This window comes from Chiloscyllium punctatum, chromosome 45, assembly GCF_047496795.1.
Source record: "Chiloscyllium punctatum isolate Juve2018m chromosome 45, sChiPun1.3, whole genome shotgun sequence".
NCBI lineage: Eukaryota > Metazoa > Chordata > Chondrichthyes > Orectolobiformes > Hemiscylliidae > Chiloscyllium > Chiloscyllium punctatum.
Genome location: NC_092783.1, coordinates 62,557,243 through 62,579,255, shown reverse-complemented (window position 1 = coordinate 62,579,255; position 22,013 = coordinate 62,557,243). Strand labels below are relative to the sequence as shown.

The window sequence follows — 22,013 nt, the reverse complement described above, 5'->3', positions numbered from 1 at the left end:
AGAGGGGAAGACAGTAGAGCAACAATGGCAGGAGTTTCTGGGTGTAATTGAGGACACAGTACACAGGTTCATCCCAAAGAAAAGAAAAATTATCCGCTGTGTTTGTTTGTGTGTTTGTGTGTGGGGGGGATGAGGCGCATGGCTGACAAAGGAAGTCAGGAAATGTATCAAAGGAAAAGAGAGAGCCTATAAAGTGGCCAAGAGCACAGGGATGAAACGTCATCAAGGGATGAACTCAGATTTCTCCAGTTTCCTCATTTCCCCTCCCTCCACCTTATCTCAGTCAAATCCCTCAAACTCAACACCACCTTCCTAACCTGCAATCTTCTTCCTGACCTCTCCACCTCCCACCCCACTCCGGCCTATCACCCTCACCTTGACCTCCCTCCACCTATCGCATTCCCAACGCCCCTCCCCCAAGTCCCTCCTCCCTACCTTTTATCTTAGCCTGCTGGACACACTTTCCTCATTCCTGAAGAAGGGCTTATGCCCGAAACGTCGATTCTCCTGCTCCAGCAACACATTTTCAGCTCCGATCTCCAGCATCTGCAGTCCTCACTTTCTCCTCAATTATTTAAGGGTTGATAAACCACAGGTTATACACTGTGTTGCAGGTCAGGCAGCATCCAAGGAGCAGGAGAATCGCCTGCTGGACACACTTTCCTCATTCCTGAAGAAGGGCTGATGCCCGAAACGTCGATTCTCCTGCTCCTTGGATGCTGCCTGACCTGCTGCGCTTTTCCAGCAACACATTTTCAGCCTTAAATAATTGAAGATGCTACTTGAAGCAGTTGGTGAAAATCCTGGTGTAATGTAAGAAATAACAATCCAATTTCAATCCAATCCTTTCCTGCCTTTTCCCATAATCCTTGACCCCCTTCTTGATTAAAAATCTGTCTATCTCAGCCTTAAATAAATTTAATGATCCACCTCAACAGGTCTCTCTGATAAAGAATTCCACAATTTCATTGCCCTCTTCGACAAAAGAAGTTCAACCTCATCTCTGTCTTAAAGAGTGCGGCTTCTTTATTCTGAAATTTTGCCCTCTCGTCCTGGACTCTCCCACAAGGTGACACACTCAATCCGCATTGAGTCATAGAGCTGTACAGCACAGCTCTATGACTCAATGAGTCATGCTGGCCAGATATCTTCCTAGTCCCATTTGCCAGAGAACAACTGGAGAACAGCTGGAACGATTGAATTGAAGGGTTATGAGGAAAAGGAATATAAATTGGACATGTTAACACTGACAAAGAGATTATTTGTTTGGAGGCTGAATAATTGCTATTTTTAAGATTCCAGAGGAACTAGATCTCATTGACCATGATGCCTTTCACCTTGTCTGGAACAGTAGAACAGAAAAACATTGTACCTGAAGAGATTAAATTCTAAAGTAATTTACAAAAGCTTTATTTCAGCCATAGGGTCATAGAGATGTACAGCACGGAAACAGACCCTTCGGTCCAACCTGTCCATGCCGACCAGATATCCCAACCCAATCTAGTCCCAGCTGCCAGCACCCGACCCATATCCCTCCAAACCCTTCCTGTTCATATTCCCATCCAAATGCCTTTTAAATGTTGTAATTGTACCAGCCTCCTCCAGTTCCTCAGGCAATTCATTCCATGCACGCACCACCCTCTGTGTGAAAAAAGTTGCCCCTTAGCTCCCTATTAAATCTTTCCCCTCTCACCTTAAACCTATGCCCTCTAGTTTTAGACTCCACTACCCTGGGTAAAAGACCTTGCCTATTTACCCTATCCATGCTACTCATGATTTTATAAACCTCTATAAGGTCACCCCTCAGCCTCTGACACTGTCTATCTTTTCAAGGCTCCTGAGAATCCTATATATTTCAATAAAGTCAACTTCATACTTTTTTACATTTTAATGACTACAGGCTCAATCCACTCAACACAACCTAAGGTTCAGAGTCAGAGAGGAGGGGGAGCATGCACATAGAGGAGGGGGAGCATGCACAGAGAGGAGGGGGAGCATGCACAGAGAGGAGGGGGAGCATGCACAGAGAGGAGGGGGAGCATGCACAGAGAGGAGGGGGAGCATGCACATACATGAATTGATACCAGGACCATAAGACCCCTCATGCCTGCTCCACTATTCTATCAGGTCAAGGCTGGTCTTCCATCTCCATTTGCCTGCAGAATGGATTAGGTTAGATTCCCTACATGTGGAAACAGGCCCTTTGACCTAACAAGTCCACACCGACCCTCTGAAGAGTAACCCATCCAGACCCATTTCCTTCTAACTAATGCACCTAACACTATTTAGCATGACCAATTCACCTGATCTGCACATCTTTGGACTGTGGGAGGAAACAGGAGCAAACCCACACAGACACGGGGAGAATGTGCAAATTCCACACAGACAGTCGCCTGATGCCGGAATCGAACCCAGGTCCCTGGTGATGTGAGGCAACAGTGTTAATGACTGAGTCACTGTGCTGCCATGTGGAGGATCCACAATCTCTGGCCTAGACTGTTCCAAAGATTCATGACCCTCTATTTGAAAAATATTCTCCCAAGTCTCACTCCTTATTAACAAGTCCCTTATCCTGAGTCTGCATGCCTGTGTTCTTAATACTGTAGCCAAGGGAAAAATGCCTCTCAGTGATGCTCTCTACCATTTACCATCTGTACACTCTTAACCAGGCACAAATAAGTGGAGATTGATCATTCAAGCAAGACAGGCTTGAATTGGGCACTGCCACTTGACTGTGACTCAAACAGTGACGCTCAACATGGCAGCCCCAAGGTTTGAACAGTTCCACAGTAACTGATAGAATAGCATTACCCATCATTACACTGAGTTCAAAAGGTCAAAACAAAATCTTAGATATAATCTAACAGAATCTGTGTCTTTTTCAGAGATTTGCAGTAATTCTCCAAACCATGTACTTTGATTAAGTATTGAGTAAACTAGATTTCCCCTTTCATTTTTGTTCCCAGATTCCGATGAAGAAACTCCTCCTCCTCTGCCAGAAAGAACCCCTGAATCCTACATGCTCCCAGATAACCCCGGTAAGTGGATCACAGGTCTCTCCAGAGGACCTACGTTACAACTCAGAACAGAAGCAACTGTGAGGCATTTCCAGATCATGGGGGGGTTCAGATCATGAACTGGAAAGTTCCAGAATGATTTATTCATGTGATTCAGGTAATTGGCGGGGGGCGTGGTTTGGGGAGAACAGAACAGAAAAGCAGAATATTTCTTAAAAGGCATGAAATTCATACATATTGATGCTCGGAGAGAGAAATGGGACGGGGTGTACTCCCTATGAGAACAGGGAATGTTAGCACACAGGTATAGCAGGTGATTTGGAAAGCAAAATGCTTGTCACCCTTTATTGCAAAGGGCATTGGACAAGAGTAAAGAGGCCTTGCTGTAATTGGACAGGGCTTTGTTGAGGTGACACCTGAAGTACCATGAGTAGATATAAATGTGTGCAAAACATTAATAGTTCCACAGACAGTCCACATCTATCAAGTCATATAAAGACTATTTATACTTTGAAATATTTCACAATTGAAAAAAAAGGGTTTGCAATTTCCATTAGCATTTGTTGACACAATCTGAGGGTTATCATTATGATATTGTAATGATCCCAGCTGATGTCATTATGGGATAAATCAGATCCCAGATGAAATTTTATTTACCAAAGTGGACTTGCATCAAAACATAACCATGCAAGGCTGCAATGACTTTTAGCAATTAAACAGAGATTTATTCTGCAAAAGAAGTGAAAATAAAATAGAATAAATGAAGCTTTTTAACAAATAACACAATTTGAAAGATTTTGAAATACGCAATAAAGCATCCAATATTCCACCTATTCTACAAAATCACACTACAGAGCAAGTTTATTTCCCTATCACATCTATAGTTTTTGAAAAGCTTTGTGCAATTCTGGTCATCCTGGTAGAGGAAGACGTTGTGAAACTTGAAAGGGTTCAGTAAAGATTTACAAGGATGTTGCTGGGGTTGGAGAGTTTGAGCTATGGAGAGAGGCTGAAGAGGCTGCGGCTATTTTCCCTTGGAAGGTGAGGGGTGACCTTATAGAATTTTATAAAATCATGAGGGGCATAGAAAGGGTCAATAGCCAAGGGTAAAATAGAATAAATGAAACTTTTTAACAAATAGCACAATTTGAAAGATTTTGGAACATGTAGTAAAGCATCCCATAATCCCCAGAATAGGAGAGTTCAAAACAAGAGGGTGTAGGTTTAAGGTGACAGGGGAAAGACTCAAAAGGGACCTAAGGAGCAACTGTTTCATGCAGAGGATGGTGTGTGTATGGAATGAGCTGCCAGAAGAAGTGGTGGAGGCTGGTACAATAACAATATTTAAAAGGCGTCTGGATGGGTAAATGAATAGGAAGGATTTAGAGGGATATGGGCTAAACGCTGACAAATATGACTAGATTAATTTAGGATATCTGGTCGGCATTGACTAGTTGGACTGTAGAGCCTGTTTCTGTGCTGTACAACTCTGACTCTATCTTCCTTAACTGTTTCTTTCAATTCCTAGTTTTGAAGGGTCGAGAGCCTCTTCGTTGAGTAGTATAATTGAGCTTAGAGTTTCTCAGTGTTGAATGGCCTTTGCAAGATCCTAACCAAGCATTTCTGGTCTGGGACTTACAAAGTAAAACCCTAACACTGAGGTAACATATTTCCCAACTTTTCTGGAGTCTCCTTTCAATAGGGAAACCATTTCATACATATTTCTTCAATCTGTATCGCTATCGACTGAAACCAAAAGCTTTCCCAAGTTTGTCCTCTGTACAATGCAAAGAAGGTCAATTAATGATTGATTCTAACTCAACACAAGCTCGTGTTTTTCACTGCTTCCTCTTTCCATTTGTAAATCTTTCCCAATGCAAACAAATTCCCATTACCATTTCTGGAACCCTCTCTCTTTTACTGGTGTGATTAATTATGGGGAGATGACGACCTAGTCATATTATCACTGGACTATTAACCCAGAGACCAGGTAATGTTCTGGGGACCCGGGTTCTAATCCTGCCACAGCAGATGGTAGCATTTGAATTCAATAAATATCTGGAAATAAGAGTCTAATGATGACCCATCTGGGTCACTAATGTCTTTTAGGGAAGGAAACTGCCGTGTTTACACGTGACTCCAGTCCCACGGCAATTTGGTTGACTCTTAACTGGCCTCTGAGCAATTAGGGATGGATAGAAAATGCTGCTGATTAGTGGTGCCCTCACCCCACGAAAGAATCAAATAAAGGTTCCAGAAAAACATGACAAGTAAATCATTGAACCCTTCATATATAAAGCCCAAAATCCATTTGTTACTGGCTAAAAATCCAAACTCTAAAATAAAAGGGATCCAAACATACATAGATCACACTCCTTACATCACAATATTATTTCTGCTTGAAGCTGCCATAACCCCTCATAACCACCATGGTGGCTTGCAAGTTAACAGAATCACAGAAGGAGGCCATTCTGTCCATTTTATCTGCACCAGCTTATAATTAAACATCATTACCCAGTGCCAATCTCCTGCTTATTTCCCCATATCCTTGTGCATTATTTCTATTCAAATAATCATCCAGTGACCTCTTGAATACCTCAAATGAAACTGCCTCCACCACACTTCCCAGCAGTGAATTCAAGACCCTAACAACTTACTGTGTTTTCTCCTCACTTCACCCTTGTTTTGGTTCTTGTTCTTTTTGTGAGCAGGAATTTCCTTTCTACTTACTCTATCCAGCCTGCTCCCTCAGATCTCTTCTTAGCCTTCTCCTTTATAAGGAGAACAGTCCCAACTTCTTCAGTCTATCTACGTAACTGAAGTTCCTCATCTGTGGGACCATTCTTGTAAACCACTTCTGCCCTCTCTCTGATGCATCCATATCCTTCCTTTAACATGGTGACCACAAATGTTCACAACACCCCAGCTGAGGATGAATAAGTGGGTTGTACAAGTTCAACATCACCTCCTTGCTCTATGCCCTATTAATAAAGCCAAGAGCACAATATGCTTTATTAACTGCTCTCTACCAGTCCTGCCATCTTCAATCATCTGTACACATAATACCCAGGTTCCTCTGCACCCGCATCTCCTTATTTTGTGTTGACTTTCAATGTTCTTTCTACCAAAGTGCATCCAAATCTCACATCTCTGTCACCTATCCGCCCCCTCCAGCAACTTGTTAATGTTCTTTTGAAGTTTCACACTATCCTCTTCACAGTTTACAATTCTTGTAAGTTCTTGTCATCTGCAAACTTTGGAGTTTCCTCCAAACATCATGATCTAGATCATTAAAAATATCAGGGAAAGCAAGAGTCCCAATACTGACTCATGAGGAACTCCCTTACAACCTTCCCTCAGACTATTGACCATTACCCTCTGTTTCCTATCACTCAGTCCATTTTGTAACCATGTTGCTACTGTCCCTTTTATACCATGGATTCTAATTTTCCTCACATGTTGTATCACACTGTATCAAACACCTCATTATCCTCATTGAGCCTTTCTGTTGCTCATCAACAAACTCCAGTAAGTTAGTTAAACATAATGTCTGCCTTAGAAATCTGTGCTGACTCTTCATAACTGATCCACCTTTTTCCATGGAACTACTAATTGTATCCTCTGTAATTGTGTCCAGAAACCCCCCATCACTGAAGTTGAACTGACTGGTAATTGCTCAGCTTATCCTGGCAACCTTTCTTGAACAAGGCAGTAATGTTTGCAATTCTCCCATTATGGTCACTATCCCAAAAGTGCTCGCCCACTGATACTTCAACTACTTGACCAGCTTCATTCCCTGGGACTCGGTCTAGCACTGCCTCATCTCCAGTCGGACTATCTGCACAATGGCACAAAAAGCTCTTCCAGATACTGGATTAATACTTCCACTCTGAAAAGTCAGAATCAATGAGGATCTTTTATTTTGAATAATAAAGTGACAGCTATATTAGATACTCAGAACCTTATTTCATGTCATTGTACTTCCTGAGGTCTGCCTCTGGTGGCTACTGCATGAATTGGTATGGAGGATGTCAAAGCAAAAAACTGGCACATGGGGATTTATGGGTTAGCTCTAAGTTGACACAGGAGTTTAACAGGCCAAGTCGGTAATAGAGAGTTATGTATTGGAATGGAGGGTACAAGAGGCCAAGGGGATGGATAAAGAGACATATCTTGCTGCAGAGGGTAGGAGGGGCCATGGGAGATGGGTGAATGGACAGAGCTCTGCTTTGGATGGGGCATGGAAACTGTGCAGGGTAAGAGGGAGGTGAGATCAAAAGCACTTTTTTTTGTTGTACTGCTGGTCTTACAACTGGGATGATATGACAGGGCACTGCTTTTCAAACAGGCTCCTCTGCCTGTATATTGTTTGTGGAAGGAGAGCGTGAAGCTAGAATCATGTTAACAACTTTCTCCCAAGAACAAAAATCCAACGGCTCTTGAGTTGGATCTACAGAGATGGAAAATTTCCAAATGCTATGTTCCTGGTTCAGGAATAAAAATTCCGGTGTTGGCCTTCATATTTATGGAAGGATTCACTTGAATTCGAGATGAAACAGCAAAGATTCATTACATGGATCCCTGGGATATAGGGCTATCAGACCCGCTGAGTAAATCAGGGCTTTATTCTCTGAAGTTTAGAAGAATGAGAGAAAATCCTGGAACTCCCTCCCTAAGTGCATGAACTGCAGCGGTTCAAGAAGGCAGCTCACCCCCACCTTCTCAAGGGCAACAAGGGACAGGCAATAAATGCTGGCCCAGCCAGCGATGCCTGTCCCATGAATAAATCTCTTTAAAATCTCATTGAAATTTTCAAGATTCTGAAGGGGCTTGACAGTGTTAATTCTAAGAGGGTTTCTCTACAGACCGGGTAATCGAGAACCTGAAAGCATTACCCAGGGAGAGAGGCTGATCACGTAAATGAGATGAGAAGAATTTTCTTCAGTCAAAAGTTGGTGAATTTTGTATTATTTGGAAGGCTGTGGATGCTCTATTTTAAATACATTGAAAACTGAGACAGATTCTTGGTCACTCAGGGAATCAGGGGATATGAAGAGTGGGTAGAAAAGTAGTTATAGCCAAAGATCAGTTCTTGAAAGTGGCACCAGGGTGGTGAAGAAGGCGTTTGGCATTGTTGTCTTTATCGATCAGAGTTTTGAGTACAGAGGTTGGGACGTCCTGTTGCAATTGTCCAGGATATTGGTGAGATTACTTTTGGAACACTGTACAATTCTGTTTGCCCTGCTATTGGAAAGATATATTAAGTTGGAAAGGGGTAGAGAGAAGAATTACAAGGATGTTATCAAGACTGGAATATTTGAGTTATAAGGAGAGGCTGGATGGATGGGACTTCTTTCCCTCAAACATAGGAGGCTGAGGGGAGACATTATTGAGGAGTATATAAGGCGAATAGTCAAAGACGTTTCCCTCGGGGAGGCATAGGCCTCCAGACAGCATATAAGGTGAGTGGGGAAAGATTTAGAAGGGATCTGAGGGGCAATGCTCTAACAGAGAGGGTGCTTCACATACGGAATGAACTGCCAGAGAACATTGATGCAGATACAGTTACAACATTTAAAAAAAACATTTGAACAGGTACATGAATAGGAAAGGTTTAAAAAGATATGGGTCAAATACAGGCAAATAGGACTAGTTTAGTTACAGCAACTTGATCGGCATGGACCAGTTGGATCAAAGTGTTTGTTTCCGTGCTCTATGACTGTATTGACTAACAGAGCACTAGATGGGCCTAGTCCTTCTTCAAAGTGAGAAACTAGCTTACAACTCATCCTACCAGTGCTCAATAAACTACAATTCAGCCAAACTTGCAGTTAATGCACATCATCACGTTTGATTTGGTTTAATTTATTATTATCACATGCACTGAAATACTGTGAAAAGTCTTGTTTTGCATGCAACCAGACAAATCATACAAGAAATGGGGGCAAGGTAAAAGAGGTGGAGGATGGTATTGCTAATCAGGGATAGTATCATGACTGCAGAAAGGAAAGTCATTGAGGAGGGTTTGTCTAGAGAGTTAGTATAGGTGGAAATCAGAAACAGGAAAGGGACAGTCACTTTATTAGGAGTTTTCTACAGCCTTCCCAACCCCCTCCCCTACCCAATAGCAACAGAAACATGGAGGAGCAGATTGGGACGCAGATTTTGGAAACGTGCAGAAGTAACAGGGTTGTTATCATGGCTGACTTTAACTTCCCTAATCTTGATTGGAACCTCCTTAGTTCAAATCATTAGGATGGAGAGTTTTTGTCAAGTATGTCCAGGAAGTGTTCCTGATGCAATATGTAGATAGGCTGACAAGAGGGGAGGCCATATTGGATTTGGTCTTTGGCAATGAACCAGGCCAGGTGTCAGATCTCTCGGTGGGACAGCATTTCGGTGATAGTGATCACAACTCCCTAACCTTTACTATACTCATGGAGAGGGATAGGAGCAGATGGTATGGGAAAGTATTTAATTGGGGGAGGGGGAACTATAATGCTATTAGGCCAGAACTGGGGCACCTAAACTGGGAACAGATGTTCTCAGGGAAATGCACAACAGAAATGTGGAGGTTGTCTAGGAAGCACTTGCTGATAGTGCTAAATAGGTTTGTCCCACTGAGGCAAGGAAAGGATAGTCGGAAGGAGGATATGCTAACAATTTTGAAAAACATAAGGATAGATAAATGGACAGCACAGTTGTTCAGTGGTTAGCACAGAAGGCTTACAAGACCAGGAATCTGGGTTCGATTCCTGCCTCAGGCGACTGTCTGTGTGGAGGTTGTACACTCTCCCCATGTCTCCGTGGGTTTCCTCCCACAAACCAAAAGATGTGCAGGTCAGGTAAATTGGGCGATTTAGCATGGCCAAAGTGTTAGGTGCATTAATCAGGGGTAAATATAGTGTAGGGGAATGGGTCTGAGGGCAAGTTACTCTGAGGAGGGTCAGTGTGGACTTGTTGGGCTGAAGGGCCTGTTTCCATACTGTAGGGGAATCTAATCTAAATCCCCTGGACCAGATGGGACATACCCTAGGTTACTATAGGAAGCAAGGGAAGAGATTGCTGCACTTTTGGCGTTGATCTTTGCATCCTCACTGTTCACTTGCGTAGTGCCAGATGATTGGAGGGTACCAAATGTTATTCCTTTGTTCAAGAAAGGAAAACCCTGGGAATTACAGACCAGTCAGTCTTACATCAGTGGTGGGCAAAATATTGGAGAGGGTTCTGAAATACTGATTTTCTAAGTAATCATAAATCCTTAGTTTGATTAGAGATAGTCAGCATGGCCTTGTGAGGGGCAGGCCATGCCTCACAAACCCCATACTGAATTATTTGAGGATGTTGATGAAGATAGAGCAGTGGATGTGGTGTACTTGGATTTTAGCAAGGCATTTGATAAAGTTCCCCATGGTGGATCCTTTCAGAAAGTAAGGAGGCATGAGATACAGGGAAATCTGGCTGTCTGGATACAGAATTGGCTGGGCCATGGAAGACACAGGGTGGTGGTAGATGGAAAATAATCAGTCTGGAGCTTGGTGACCAGTGGTGTTCTGTAGGGACCTGGAACCTCTGCGCTTTGTGATTTTTATAAATGAGTTGGATGAGGAAGTGGAAGGGTGGGCTAGTAAGTTTGTCAATGACACAAATGTTGACGGAGTTGTGGAATAGGGTGGAGGATTGTTGTAGGTTGCAATGGGATATTGACAGGATGCAGAACTGGGCTGATAGTGGCAGATGGAGTTCAACCTGGAAAAGTGTGGAGAGGTCTTTGATTATGTTGGCTCCTTTTCTGAGGCAGTGGGAAGTGTAATTGTCAGACACAATTGTAGCCCAGACCTGACCAAAGTTAATCATTCCTTGGTTTATTTTCCTGTGATACAGAGTTGGTACCAATTCCTTCAGCATCTCGGAAAATTGGATCATCTTCAGAATGGAGCGGATCTACACAGCCCAGGACCTTCGTGGAATCCAAAAATGTGAAGACACGGAGTAAGGTATTGGTCACAAGATATGAACTCTGAGTATTGGAGACATAAACAATGCAGCAACTGCAGAAAAATCGGGACCTTTGTCAATGGGGGAAAAGGGCTGAAGTGGCCTGAATTAGCTTCTAGTGGATGTAAAAAAGAGGAATTCCCTGACAGATTTAATAGTGGGACATCCAGCATTGAATCTGTGAAAGCCCGGCAATTTTAATGCAACCAAGACAGCTGCCTGTATATATAGATGGGGAAGCCAAGTACTCCAATCCTGTGCTCTTTCTGTCCTGGGAGTTTTTGATGAGGAGAGTGTTCCCTCCTGCAGTTATCTTCTGACATGAAACTGTACTTTCTCCACACCTGACCTCGCCTAACCAGTCTATCAGAGCAAGATGAATGTTGCTGCTTCTGGGAACTGTAATTCATTTCACTGCATTGTCAGAAAATCAATTCACTAAAGTTTATGATTCATTGCACTGTGTCTTTTTCAGAGTTTAAAGTTGAGAGCTTTTAGATTGGGTGAGTGTTTCAAGCTAATGGTTTAAAATAATTTTAATGCTGTAGACAGTTAATTTATGTACATTTTCTTTTTTGACATTACTTTTTTCAATTTGAAAACTGTTTTTATTGATCGCTAATTAACAATTCTTGTAATTTCAGTAACTATTAGTCAAGTACTTCCAGTAACTATTAAGCATCTCAAGAATTGTACTATCTATTCATCATGCAGGAATGTGGTAACTGTTAACTATATGAATAATTCTAGTATCTAGAGTTATATAGTCATTATCCCACAGCAGGAAGTCACACAATACATTAGGTCCAGGCTAGTAGCCATGGAACTGTTTGGGATTTCTGGTCCATCTTCCCACATTATCAGATTCGGAATAAAGACTTACTTCCACATGGGATTTTTTCTTTGGAATTTCAGTCAGCTTTCTCTGAGTAGAGTGAGGGGAACAGTCACAGCAACTTCCAGACTCCATCATCTAGAAGGACAAGGCCAATAGCCGCAAGGAAACACCACAGTTAAAAGTTCCCTTTCAAGATGTGCACCATCCTGACTTGGAAATATATTGCTGTTCCTTCCCTGGGCCAAAATCCTGGAAATTCCTCCATAATGGCATTGTGGTGTTCCTACATCACATAGACTCCAGCAGTTCATGAAGACAGCTCACCAACGCCAGCCCCACCACCACCTCAAGGGCAAATGAGATAGGCAACAGATGGCACACTTGCAAGAGATACCCACAACAGAAGGATTAATTTTCAAATGATAACGGCATGATTGTTGTACTTTGGAAAATTTAAGCACATTTGTTGTCACGTGAATTAGGAAATTCATAGTCTTGAACCTTGGGGCTGGCGTTGGTGAGCTGTCTTCATGAACTGCTGGAGTCTATGTGATGTAGGAACACCACAATGCCGTTATGGAGGAATTTCCAGGATTTTGGCCCAGGGAAGGAACAGCAATATATTTCCAAGTCAGGATGGTGCACATCTTGTCACTGTTCATTACAGCTCCCTCCATATTAATTTTTAGACAATCAAATAATTTGGAGAGAAGGAATGGAATGGATGAGATGGGATCCTTGTGGAAGATCAACTAGTGTCTGCAAAAATCTGGTGTTTAAGTCATTATTTTTCTTTTGCCCATTCACTAATAGATTTTTCTTTCTCCTTTAGAAAGAAAATGTGACACATTATCACTTCCAAATGCAATCAGTGAGTATTATTCTCTCTCCTTTTGTGCACCTCCTCAACACCCTTAAATAAAAGTTAGCAGTGCTCAACTACTATGATGCTGACTCTCTCCCTGTGTCATGGAATAAGACCAGATGGACTACCCAGTATTAACCTGTACTAGAAATGACAGTGGTGCAATCTGCCCAGTCAACCCTGCCAAGGCTTCCTTACTAACATTTGGGAACTTGTGCCAAAATTAGGAAATTTGTCCTCCAGATCAGTCAAGTAAACGCCTGACCCAGTCAAACTCATAGAATCATACCTTACAGATATTGCCCCAGCCTCTTTCATCATTATTCTTGGGTGTATCCTGTCCCACTAGCAGGACAAACTCAACAGAAATGGCAGCCCAGTGATATACCATTGGGAAGGAGTTGCCATGGGAGTCCTCAACATTGATTTGGGAGCTTATGAAGTCTCGTGGCATCATGTCAAACGTAGGCAAGGAAACCTTCTGCTGCTTATCACCTCCCCAAGCAATTTTTGAAACAGCACTCCTTCATGTTGAATATCTTGTGGAAGAGGCACTGGGGTAGCAAGGACACAGCTTATACTTTGGGTCAGGAACTTCTATGTACATCACCAAAATTAGCTCGAGTATGAGTGTTAACTGAGCCAGTGGTGGGGAGGTATGAGGTGTGGTGTGGGATGAGAGAAGACACACTGATTGCAAACACTGGTCACTGTTGTGTTACATATCTGGGGAGAGGGTACTAACTGAATTCCCTCCTTTCTCTGTGCACTTGCTGGTAGGATATGAACTCAGTCACAGAATGTCTTCACTGAAACTCACCAATTGATCCTGTTTCTCAGTAAATGAATATCTGCAGCATAAAGAAATTAGAGAAATACATAGTGGGCAGTTGTGAATGGTTTTAACCAGTCAGGTGCGTACACAGTTGAAATCCATATCCAGGAGATTCCTTGATTATATGTCCTTGTGTATCTCCCATTGTGTGTTCTGGTCATTCCAGGTGATTGGCATTTATGACTTTCTGCTTTCTTGTTTCTTAAGCATATCTGTCTCTTCATTTCACCTGCAGCCTTGCCCCAGTCTGGACCACTTTCATCACCTGAGACTGACAACTCCAGATCATTAGACGATTCCAACAAGCCTTTTGCAAGGAGCAAGGTGAGGAAGTTTGTCTGTCCCATGACCATGTTTGATCTGTGTCTGTAGGGGACACAGTATTGGGGGCTTATATAAGTCAGCTACATTACGTGATAATTAACTGACATTTTACTTTCTGCATCTTTTGTTGAGGTTTTACTTTCAAAGTAATTTGTGACAACAAGCAAAACTTGGGGAAATAGTTTTGAGGCAAAAACAGAAACTCGGCAGCTTTGGCAGCATCTATGGAGAGAAAACTGGCCTTGTGCGATGCAAAGGTTACTTGCTACTTCTCAGCCTAACCCTAACATTGTCCAGGTCTTGCTGCATTTGAACATAAGAAGTAGGAATAGGCCTTTAAGCCTGCCCCACCATTCTATAAGACCACGGAAGATCCGCACCAGGTCTCAACTCGTCTTTTATACTAGCTCCATATAACATTCAACTCCTTGATATTTCAAACATCTGTCGATCTCCTCTCTAAATACATTCAGTAATCTAGCCTCCACAGTTTTCTGGGGTACAGAATTCCAAACATTCACTATCCACTGAGAGAATACCTCCACATCTCAGTTTAAATGACTGTCCCCTTATTCTGTAACTATGTCCCTTACCGACTAGTGGAAATATCTTCTCAACATCGACCTTGTCAAGACCCCTCAGCATCTTGTACATTTCAATAAGATCACCCTTCATTCTTTTAAGCTCTATTGAATGAAGGCCAAACCTGTTTAGTCATACTCAAGTCTACTCCTTTATCCCAGGGAGCAGATGGGAGAAGTGTCAGAATGGAAGTATGGCTCCTCGTCTCCAAAGGAAGCCTGGTTGAAAGCTCCTGTCAGAAATGAAGAGCTCTCATGCATCCCAAAACAGAATGGGCGGAGTAGGAACTGCATGAGACTGCCATTCATAAAATCCAGCCCAGTGTTTCAGGACAAAGACCTTTCACTGGAAAGATGGAAGATGGAAAAGATTAGTTAGAGAGTAGCTCATCTCTGACATCATTCTGTTTGTGACGAAGGACACCTGAGATGTTAACTCCGTTTCTCTCTCCACCGATGTCACTGGATTTGCTGATGATTTGTAGGACAAGGAAGGGCCACACAACCTGTCATACTTTGGCTAGCTGTTTGACAGAGCTATTCAAATCAATCCTTGCTTCCTTTGACAGTGCTGCCGCTGTTTTTTCTTCAAGCTTCATCTGTGACTCTTTTGAAAGTTATTCCTGAACTGCTTTCACAGCCATTTCACACCAATTCTCTGCATTTCATTCACTCTATAAACTGAATGTGCAGAACCTTTTAGCTCCAGCAGGTGGCATCTGTATTAGAGGAGCATGTTCCAACTCAGGAGTTGTTGTGCAAATACAAGATAAGGCTATTAGCCCCTTAATTCTGCTCTGCCATTCAGTGAAATGGTGACTAATCTATACCACAGCCCCTTTTTATCTGCCTTTCCTTCATATCTGTCGCTAAATATCCTCACTTATTAGAAAAATTCAGGTTTTTAGGCCATAAACCGTATGACCAGACATAGGCCATTCAGCCCATCAGTTGTGCGCCATCACTCAATGTAAGGATGATTGCTCTGATAATTTTCAACTCAGTTTTCCTTCCTTATCCCCATACCTCACTGGAAGACTGAACAGCTTTGTTCCCCCTCCTTTAAGGAAGGATACATTATCATTGGAGACATTCCAGAAAAGGTTCATTAGGTGGATTCTGAATATGGAGCCACCGTCTTATTCCCTCACTAATTCAAAATCTGTTTATCTCAGCCTAGAACATGTTTAATGACCCAACCTCAATAGCCTCCAAAGATGAACAATTTCAAAGATTTAGCCCCTCGCACCCCCGGAGAGAAAACCTCCCCCTCATATCCACCTTAATGTGCAACCCCATATTCTGAAGATGATTCTCTCTAGGCCGTGACTCTCCCATCGAGGGGACAACTTGTTTGCACCTACCCTGTCAAGTTTCCTAAGAATGCTGAAACAGAAATCGCTGGAGAAACTCAGCACCTCTACCAGCATCTGTGGAGAGAAAGCAGAGTTAGCATTTCAGGTCCAGTGAGCATTCTTCAGAACATCTAATAAAATCTTGTATGCTTTAATAATGTCTCCTCTCAGTTTTTTAATTTCTAATGAATACAGGCACAACTCACTCAACCTCTCCTCATAGGACAGTGGCTCTATATGCAAAATAGACCAAATAAACCTTTTTTGGAATGCCTCCAATGATAATGTGTCCTTTCTTAAAGGTGGGGGCCCAAAACTGTTCAGTCGTCCAGCTGTGCTCTGAACAATGTCTTGTATAGTTTTAGTGAAACTTCCCTACTTTTATATTCCATTCCTTTTGAAATAAGGAGAGTTCCAAATTTCCACACTCCTTTGTGGTTAACAACTGCTTCCAAACGTTGTTGCTGAATACCTAGCTCTGCATAAACCTTGTGACCCGCTCTTCTGAATTCCCTCAACCAGAGGAAACACTTTCCCACCCTATCCAAACTCATTCTCATTTTAACACTTTAAGCAGATCACATGTAAATTACAATCACCATCCTTAATTTATCAGGCTCTCAAGTTTAACCTTCCTAACCACACTGTGGGTGCACTTACACCCACAATTCAAGGCTGAGGCTTACTGCCACCTTCAAAAAGGGCAATTAGGAGTGGGCAACAAAGATAGGCCTTGCCAGCAATGTTCACATCCTACAGAAGAATAAAAAATCTCTGCCAAACCAGCACTCGTCAAAGAGACAAGCAACTAAACCCCCTAAAAATGCAGCGACATGGAGTACAATGTCATTCTTCGTTCTCGTGTTGGTGGAGTCTAGCGGGTTACAGCTTGTTGTCTTGCTCCCTAGATTAGCTGCTACAATAGTTGAATTGGCAATAGATCTGGTGTGGTTTGCAACACTACACCAGCTTTTCTAAAGAACCTTTTTCTGATTATCTTTCTTTTTCTCTTTGGCTGTTTGCAGAGTTTGAAAATTCTCCGAAGTATGAAAAAATGTAAGTGGAATTATCTTCATACAATTATTTATGAGGAAAAGCATCATGGAATCACACAGCCAGGAGGTCATACTATCCATCATGACTGTGCCACCTCTTAGACAGCTGTCCAATTAGTGACCCTCTACTCGGCTTTTGTCATTGTCCTGAAAATGTTTTCCTTCTCCAGTATTCATCAAGGTCATAAAATGTCAACTGTGCTAGACAGGAGAAACTAACACAGCATCAGACAGGCTCACTTCAGAAGTATCTCTATAAATCTGAAGTCAGCATTAATCTAATCCAATCCCATACTCTTAATTGCATTGTCCATTTTGCACTCTATTTCAACAGAAGCTTGGTAATTACGCAGTGTGCGTGTGCGCTCAATGTTAGCTGTTCATTCATCAGGTGATTGTAAGATTATCTTCTGTACAAACTGGCTGTTTCGTTTGCAGTGCCTCAGACTCTTAATGCTGAGTTTGAAGATTTGGGTTCAAATCCCTCTGCACAAAACTCCAGACTGGCACCTTCATTGTAGGACAGAGGGTGTTCTTCACAGTCAGAGGCTCCTTCTCTCAGATGAATCAATAAACCAAGGCACCATCTGCCTGCTCAAGATCCCATAGCACTATTTGGAAAAACACAAGGAGTTTCCCACAGTTTCTTGGCCACAATTTGGTCTCTCAGCTGATGTTAATTAAACAGGTTACCTGGCTATTGTCGAGATGCTGTTTGTGGGATCTTGCTGTGTACAATTTTGCGGGATTTCCTGTATTTCAACAGAAGCTACACTTCAACAGTGCTTCATCAGCTGTCATTTATTTTTACTTTACCTGAGGTGGCGAAAACGTCAGCAGGTCTGTTACTGAGAGCAATTTGAGAAGGGTAATTATAGCACATTAAATTCATTTATTTTTCTTTGGGGGAGGGATGTGGGATTCACTGGCTTGACCAGCATTTGTAACCCATCCTGAATTGACACTTCAACTGAACAGCTTGCCAGGCCCTATTGAAGTACCAACCATGTTGTTTGGATCTGGAGTCACATTTAGACAAGACCAGATAAGATATCTGCTTATCTTTCTCTAAAGGACATTAGTGAATATTTTACAACATTCGATGCTAGTTTCATGGGCGCCAAGACTGAGATTGGTTTTATATTCTGGATTTATTCATTGAATTTAAATTCCACCAGGTACCTGGGTTTCTGGATTACTAGACCATGGTATTATTGCTGGACTATCAATCCAGAGATCGAAGTAATATTCTGGGGGAACTCGGTTCGAATGGCAGATGGTAGAATTTGAATTCAATAATAATCTGAAAATAAGAGTTTAATAATGACCATGAAGCCATTGCTGAACCTATCTGGTTCACTAATGTCCTTCAAGGAAGGAAATCTGCCATCGTTCTCTGGTCTGGCCTACATGTAAATCTAGACCCATAGCAATGTGGTTGCTGGGCAATTAGGGATGGGCAATAAATGATGCCTAGTGACACCCAAATCCTGTGAATGAATAAAACAAAAAGACCAATGACATTACCACTGTGCCTCCATCTCCCCTGCATTACTGCAAATGAAGCTCCACATGACGTCCAGTCAGTTCTGCTGTAATGCAGTAGTTCTATTCCCATGCAATCCCATGTTATAAGAAAATCGCATAATAGCAGCACCATTTAAACTAACGGGGCTGGAATTGTGTTGTAACCAATACATGCTTTAAAACTTCAGGCTTTAGAAACAGTGGCCCCAATTTGTCAAGCGTGTTGCAGCGAATTGGTGTTAATGAAATGAGTGTTAGAGCAGAATGACCTGCAGCTAAACCAAATCTAGTGAAAGTTTATAACCTATCATCATCCGTAGCTCAACTAAAAACAGTTTGCAATAGCGCTCTACTTAGACAAGTTTTTCATCATATTTCCACCGACCAGAAACATGGAGGTTGATTATTATGTAAATCAGGATTATTTAAATCCAGACTCTCAGTATTTCCAGACACTGAATCTAGATTAAGGCATATGCTGCCTGTACTCTATTGAAGGAGTGCTACATTGTCAAAGGTGCTGTCTTTCGGGTGAGACAAATCGAGGCCTCAGCTGCAACATAAAAGATCCCATGGCATCTAAAGAAGAGCAGAGACTTCTTTCCAGACCATGACTGTTTGTCTCTGTCCATAGATGCCACCAAACCGGTTGCATTTTTCCAGAATTTTCTAGGATTCTTGATCAGTTATATGGCTGGAGGAGGTGATGAGATAAGGAGGAGGCAAATCTACAAAGAAAGAAAGCTAATAGAAAATGTTCTGTTACTTTGGACAATTGAGTAAAAGTAGATTATACTTCAATTATACAGGGCATAGGTGAGACTGCGTCTTGAGTACGATGCACATTATTGATCAGCTTATTTAAGGAAGGCTGCAAAGGCATTGGAAATAGTTCAGCAAAGGTTTATTAGACTTTATGTTTAAGGTGATCCAAGAACATTTAAAAAGGACATGAATGGCAACTTTTTTTTTACACATAGAGTAGTTTATGTGTGGAATGAACTGCCAGAGAAAGTGGTGGATGCAGGTATGGTTACAATGTCTAAAAGACATTTGGATAAGGACACTAATAGGAAAGATTTGGAGGGATCAAGTGCAGGCAGGTGGGACTAGTTTAGTTTGGGAACAAGGTTGGGGTGGACTGGTTGGATCAAAGGGTATGTTTCGGGGAGTTTATTTCGGGGAGTTCTTCCCACTGTCCCATTATCCCTCAATCAACATCTGTACAACAAATTACTTGTTAATTTTCGCAGTGCTGTTTGTGGGATCTTGCTGTGCAAAAACTGGCTGCTCAGTCACCCATTCAACATTTTACATTCCAACAATGACTACTCTTCCGAAAATACCTTATTGACTGCAAAGTGTTTTTGGCCATCCTCGAATTGTCAGAGCTGGTATATAAATGCAGTATGGTTCCTTTAAGTTCCTATTAATTCATTTTGTGAAGGAATGTATTTATCCACCAGTAGGCAGTATATTTCATCAGTTTTTTAATCAGAAATCTGAACTTACCAACAAAGACATTGCAACCAAACCATTGGAATGTGTGTTAATCCTTCTTTCCATGTCTCTCTGTGATTACAGCCATAACCAGTGTCCCAGCATTGTCCAAGGCTTCACAGAGTGAACCAAACACAGAACACAGTCGCTCATTTCTGAACTTTGGTGAGTTTATCAGTGTTTACTGAGGCTGATATCTGGCACCCTTCACTCTGAGCAGATGGTTGTGGTGTTAGTTTATCGGCTGTAACGGCTACGGGTCTGCATTCAACCCTCTAATTGTTATGATTCAGTTGGGATCCATCTTCCACCCTCCATAATCCATTCGATAAAATCACCACTGATCTGATTACTCCCCAGTCCTGCCTACCCCAGTAAATTTTCACTTCTTTGCTTAATAAGAATCTATCTGCATCTGCCTTCAAAATATTTAAGGACTCTGCTTCCATCACCTTTTCAGGGAGAGAGTTCCAAAGATTCACAACCCTACAGGAGAAAAAACATCTATGTCTTAAATGAGCAACTCCAGATTTTTAAGTAACTACCCTGGTTCTAGAATCTTCCACAAGAGGAAACATCCTCTCCACACTACCCTGTCAAGAGTCTTCAGGATTTTATGTTTCAATTATGTTGCCTCTTCTTCTGAACTCCTAAGGCTGCTATCCTATGGGATTGGTTAGCTCAGTTTGCCAGATGGCTCGTCTCAAATGTAGAGTGGTGCCAAAAGCAAGGGGTTTAATTCCTGCACTGACTGATCCAATCAATGAAGGACTCTCCCTCTCAAGCTCTCCCTGAACCTGAGGTGTGGTGACCCTCAGGTTAAACCACGGCCAGTCGTTTCTCCCTAATGACAGAGAAAACTAAATGGTGATTTGGCTTTATGATCCTAACCTGTCAAACCTTTCCTCATAGAGAAACCTGCTTATTCCAGGTATTCTAGAGCCATGCAGAATGGAAACATACCCTTTGATCCAACCAGTCCACCCCAACCTTGTTCCCAAAGTAACTAGTCCCACCTGCCTGCACTTGATCCCTCCAAATCTTTCCTATTAGTGTACTTATCCAAATGTCTTTTAGACATTGCAACCATACATGCATCCACCACTTTCTCTGGCAGTTCATTCCACATATAAACTACTCTATGTGTAAAAAAAAGTTGCCATTTATGTCCTTTTTAAATATTATTGGCTCACCTTAAACATAAAGTCTAATAAACCTTCGCTGAACTGTTTCCAATGCCTTTGCAGTCTTCCTTAAATAAGCTAATCAATAATGTGCATCGTACTCAAGACGCAGTCTCACCTATGCCCTGTATAAATGAAGTATAATCTACTTTTACTCAATTGTCCCAAAGTAACAGAACATTTTCTATTAGCTTTCTTTCTTTGTAAATTTGCCTCCTCCTTATCTCATCATCTCCTCCAGCCATATAACTGATCAAGAATCCTAGAATCATCCAGCTCAGGCATCTTGTGCCTCTCGCATTCCCTTTAAACCACCATTGTAGCCTTAGAATAGTTAAAAAAAAAACAACCTGTTTGAGACAAAAAGATCCTGAGGGATTTTGACAGGGAAGAGTATTCTGTCTTGTGGAAGTAACTGGAACTAGTTGTCACTGTTTAAAAATGTGATCACCCATTTAAGACAGACATAGGCAGAAACTGTTTTCTCTCAGAGGGTCATTAGTCACTGGAACTCTTCCTTAAAAGGTGGCAGCAATAGAATGTGCGAATACTTTTAAGGCACAGTGAATAGTTCTCAATAAGGGGTGAGAGGTTATTGGATTGGGCAGGAATGTGGAGTAATTAGATCAGCCCTGATCTTATTAAATGGTGAAGCTGCTAATTGATATGTATTTTAAGATGTTCCTTAAAAATGTGCCTTTTTCATCCAAGGGTTTGGTCATCTTTCACAGTATCTCCCTGTGTGACTTAAGGACAAATATTGTTTCATAACATCCCTGTGAGATGCCTTGGGAATGCTTTACATTAACAAAAGTGTTATATGATAAGTTGTGGTTGGAGTATATGTCAATAAAAGATTGTTGAGCGTTGTGTTTGATAAACATAAACTGTGATTTCAAAATGTTGGAAACAGCTTTGATTTTGTGAAAGGGAT

At 41.9% G+C, this 22,013-nt stretch overlaps 2 protein-coding genes across 4 annotated transcripts in view; one reads left to right on the top strand and one right to left on the bottom strand.

The window, feature by feature from the left end:
• LOC140467500 (serine protease 27-like) overlaps window positions 1-22,013 on the bottom strand; it is a 126,964-nt gene that overhangs the window by 91,722 nt on the left and 13,229 nt on the right. Inside the window, exons 1-2 of one of the 2 annotated variants that reach the window (XM_072563919.1) lie at window positions 13,539-13,704; window positions 11,899-11,988 (exon numbers count right to left, since the gene is read on the bottom strand). The exons of the other annotated variant lie outside the window; for it this stretch is intronic. The gene's annotated coding sequence lies outside the window, so the exon portion shown is untranslated. Of the gene's footprint in view, window positions 1-11,898; window positions 11,989-13,538; window positions 13,705-22,013 lie in introns of those variants that run through there. 2 annotated transcript variants of the gene reach the window in all.
• The window catches only part of LOC140467495 (tyrosine-protein phosphatase non-receptor type 22-like), a 98,271-nt gene that overhangs the window by 74,355 nt on the left and 1,903 nt on the right, over window positions 1-22,013 (top strand). For both annotated transcript variants that reach the window (XM_072563913.1, XM_072563912.1), the window contains 7 exons: window positions 2,967-3,038; window positions 10,902-11,014; window positions 11,491-11,518; window positions 12,686-12,724; window positions 13,789-13,877; window positions 16,839-16,869; window positions 19,980-20,060. In XM_072563913.1, coding sequence (XP_072420014.1) covers window positions 2,967-3,038; window positions 10,902-11,014; window positions 11,491-11,518; window positions 12,686-12,724; window positions 13,789-13,877; window positions 16,839-16,869; window positions 19,980-20,060 — 453 coding nt within the window. The remainder of the gene's footprint in view (window positions 1-2,966; window positions 3,039-10,901; window positions 11,015-11,490; window positions 11,519-12,685; window positions 12,725-13,788; window positions 13,878-16,838; window positions 16,870-19,979; window positions 20,061-22,013) is intronic.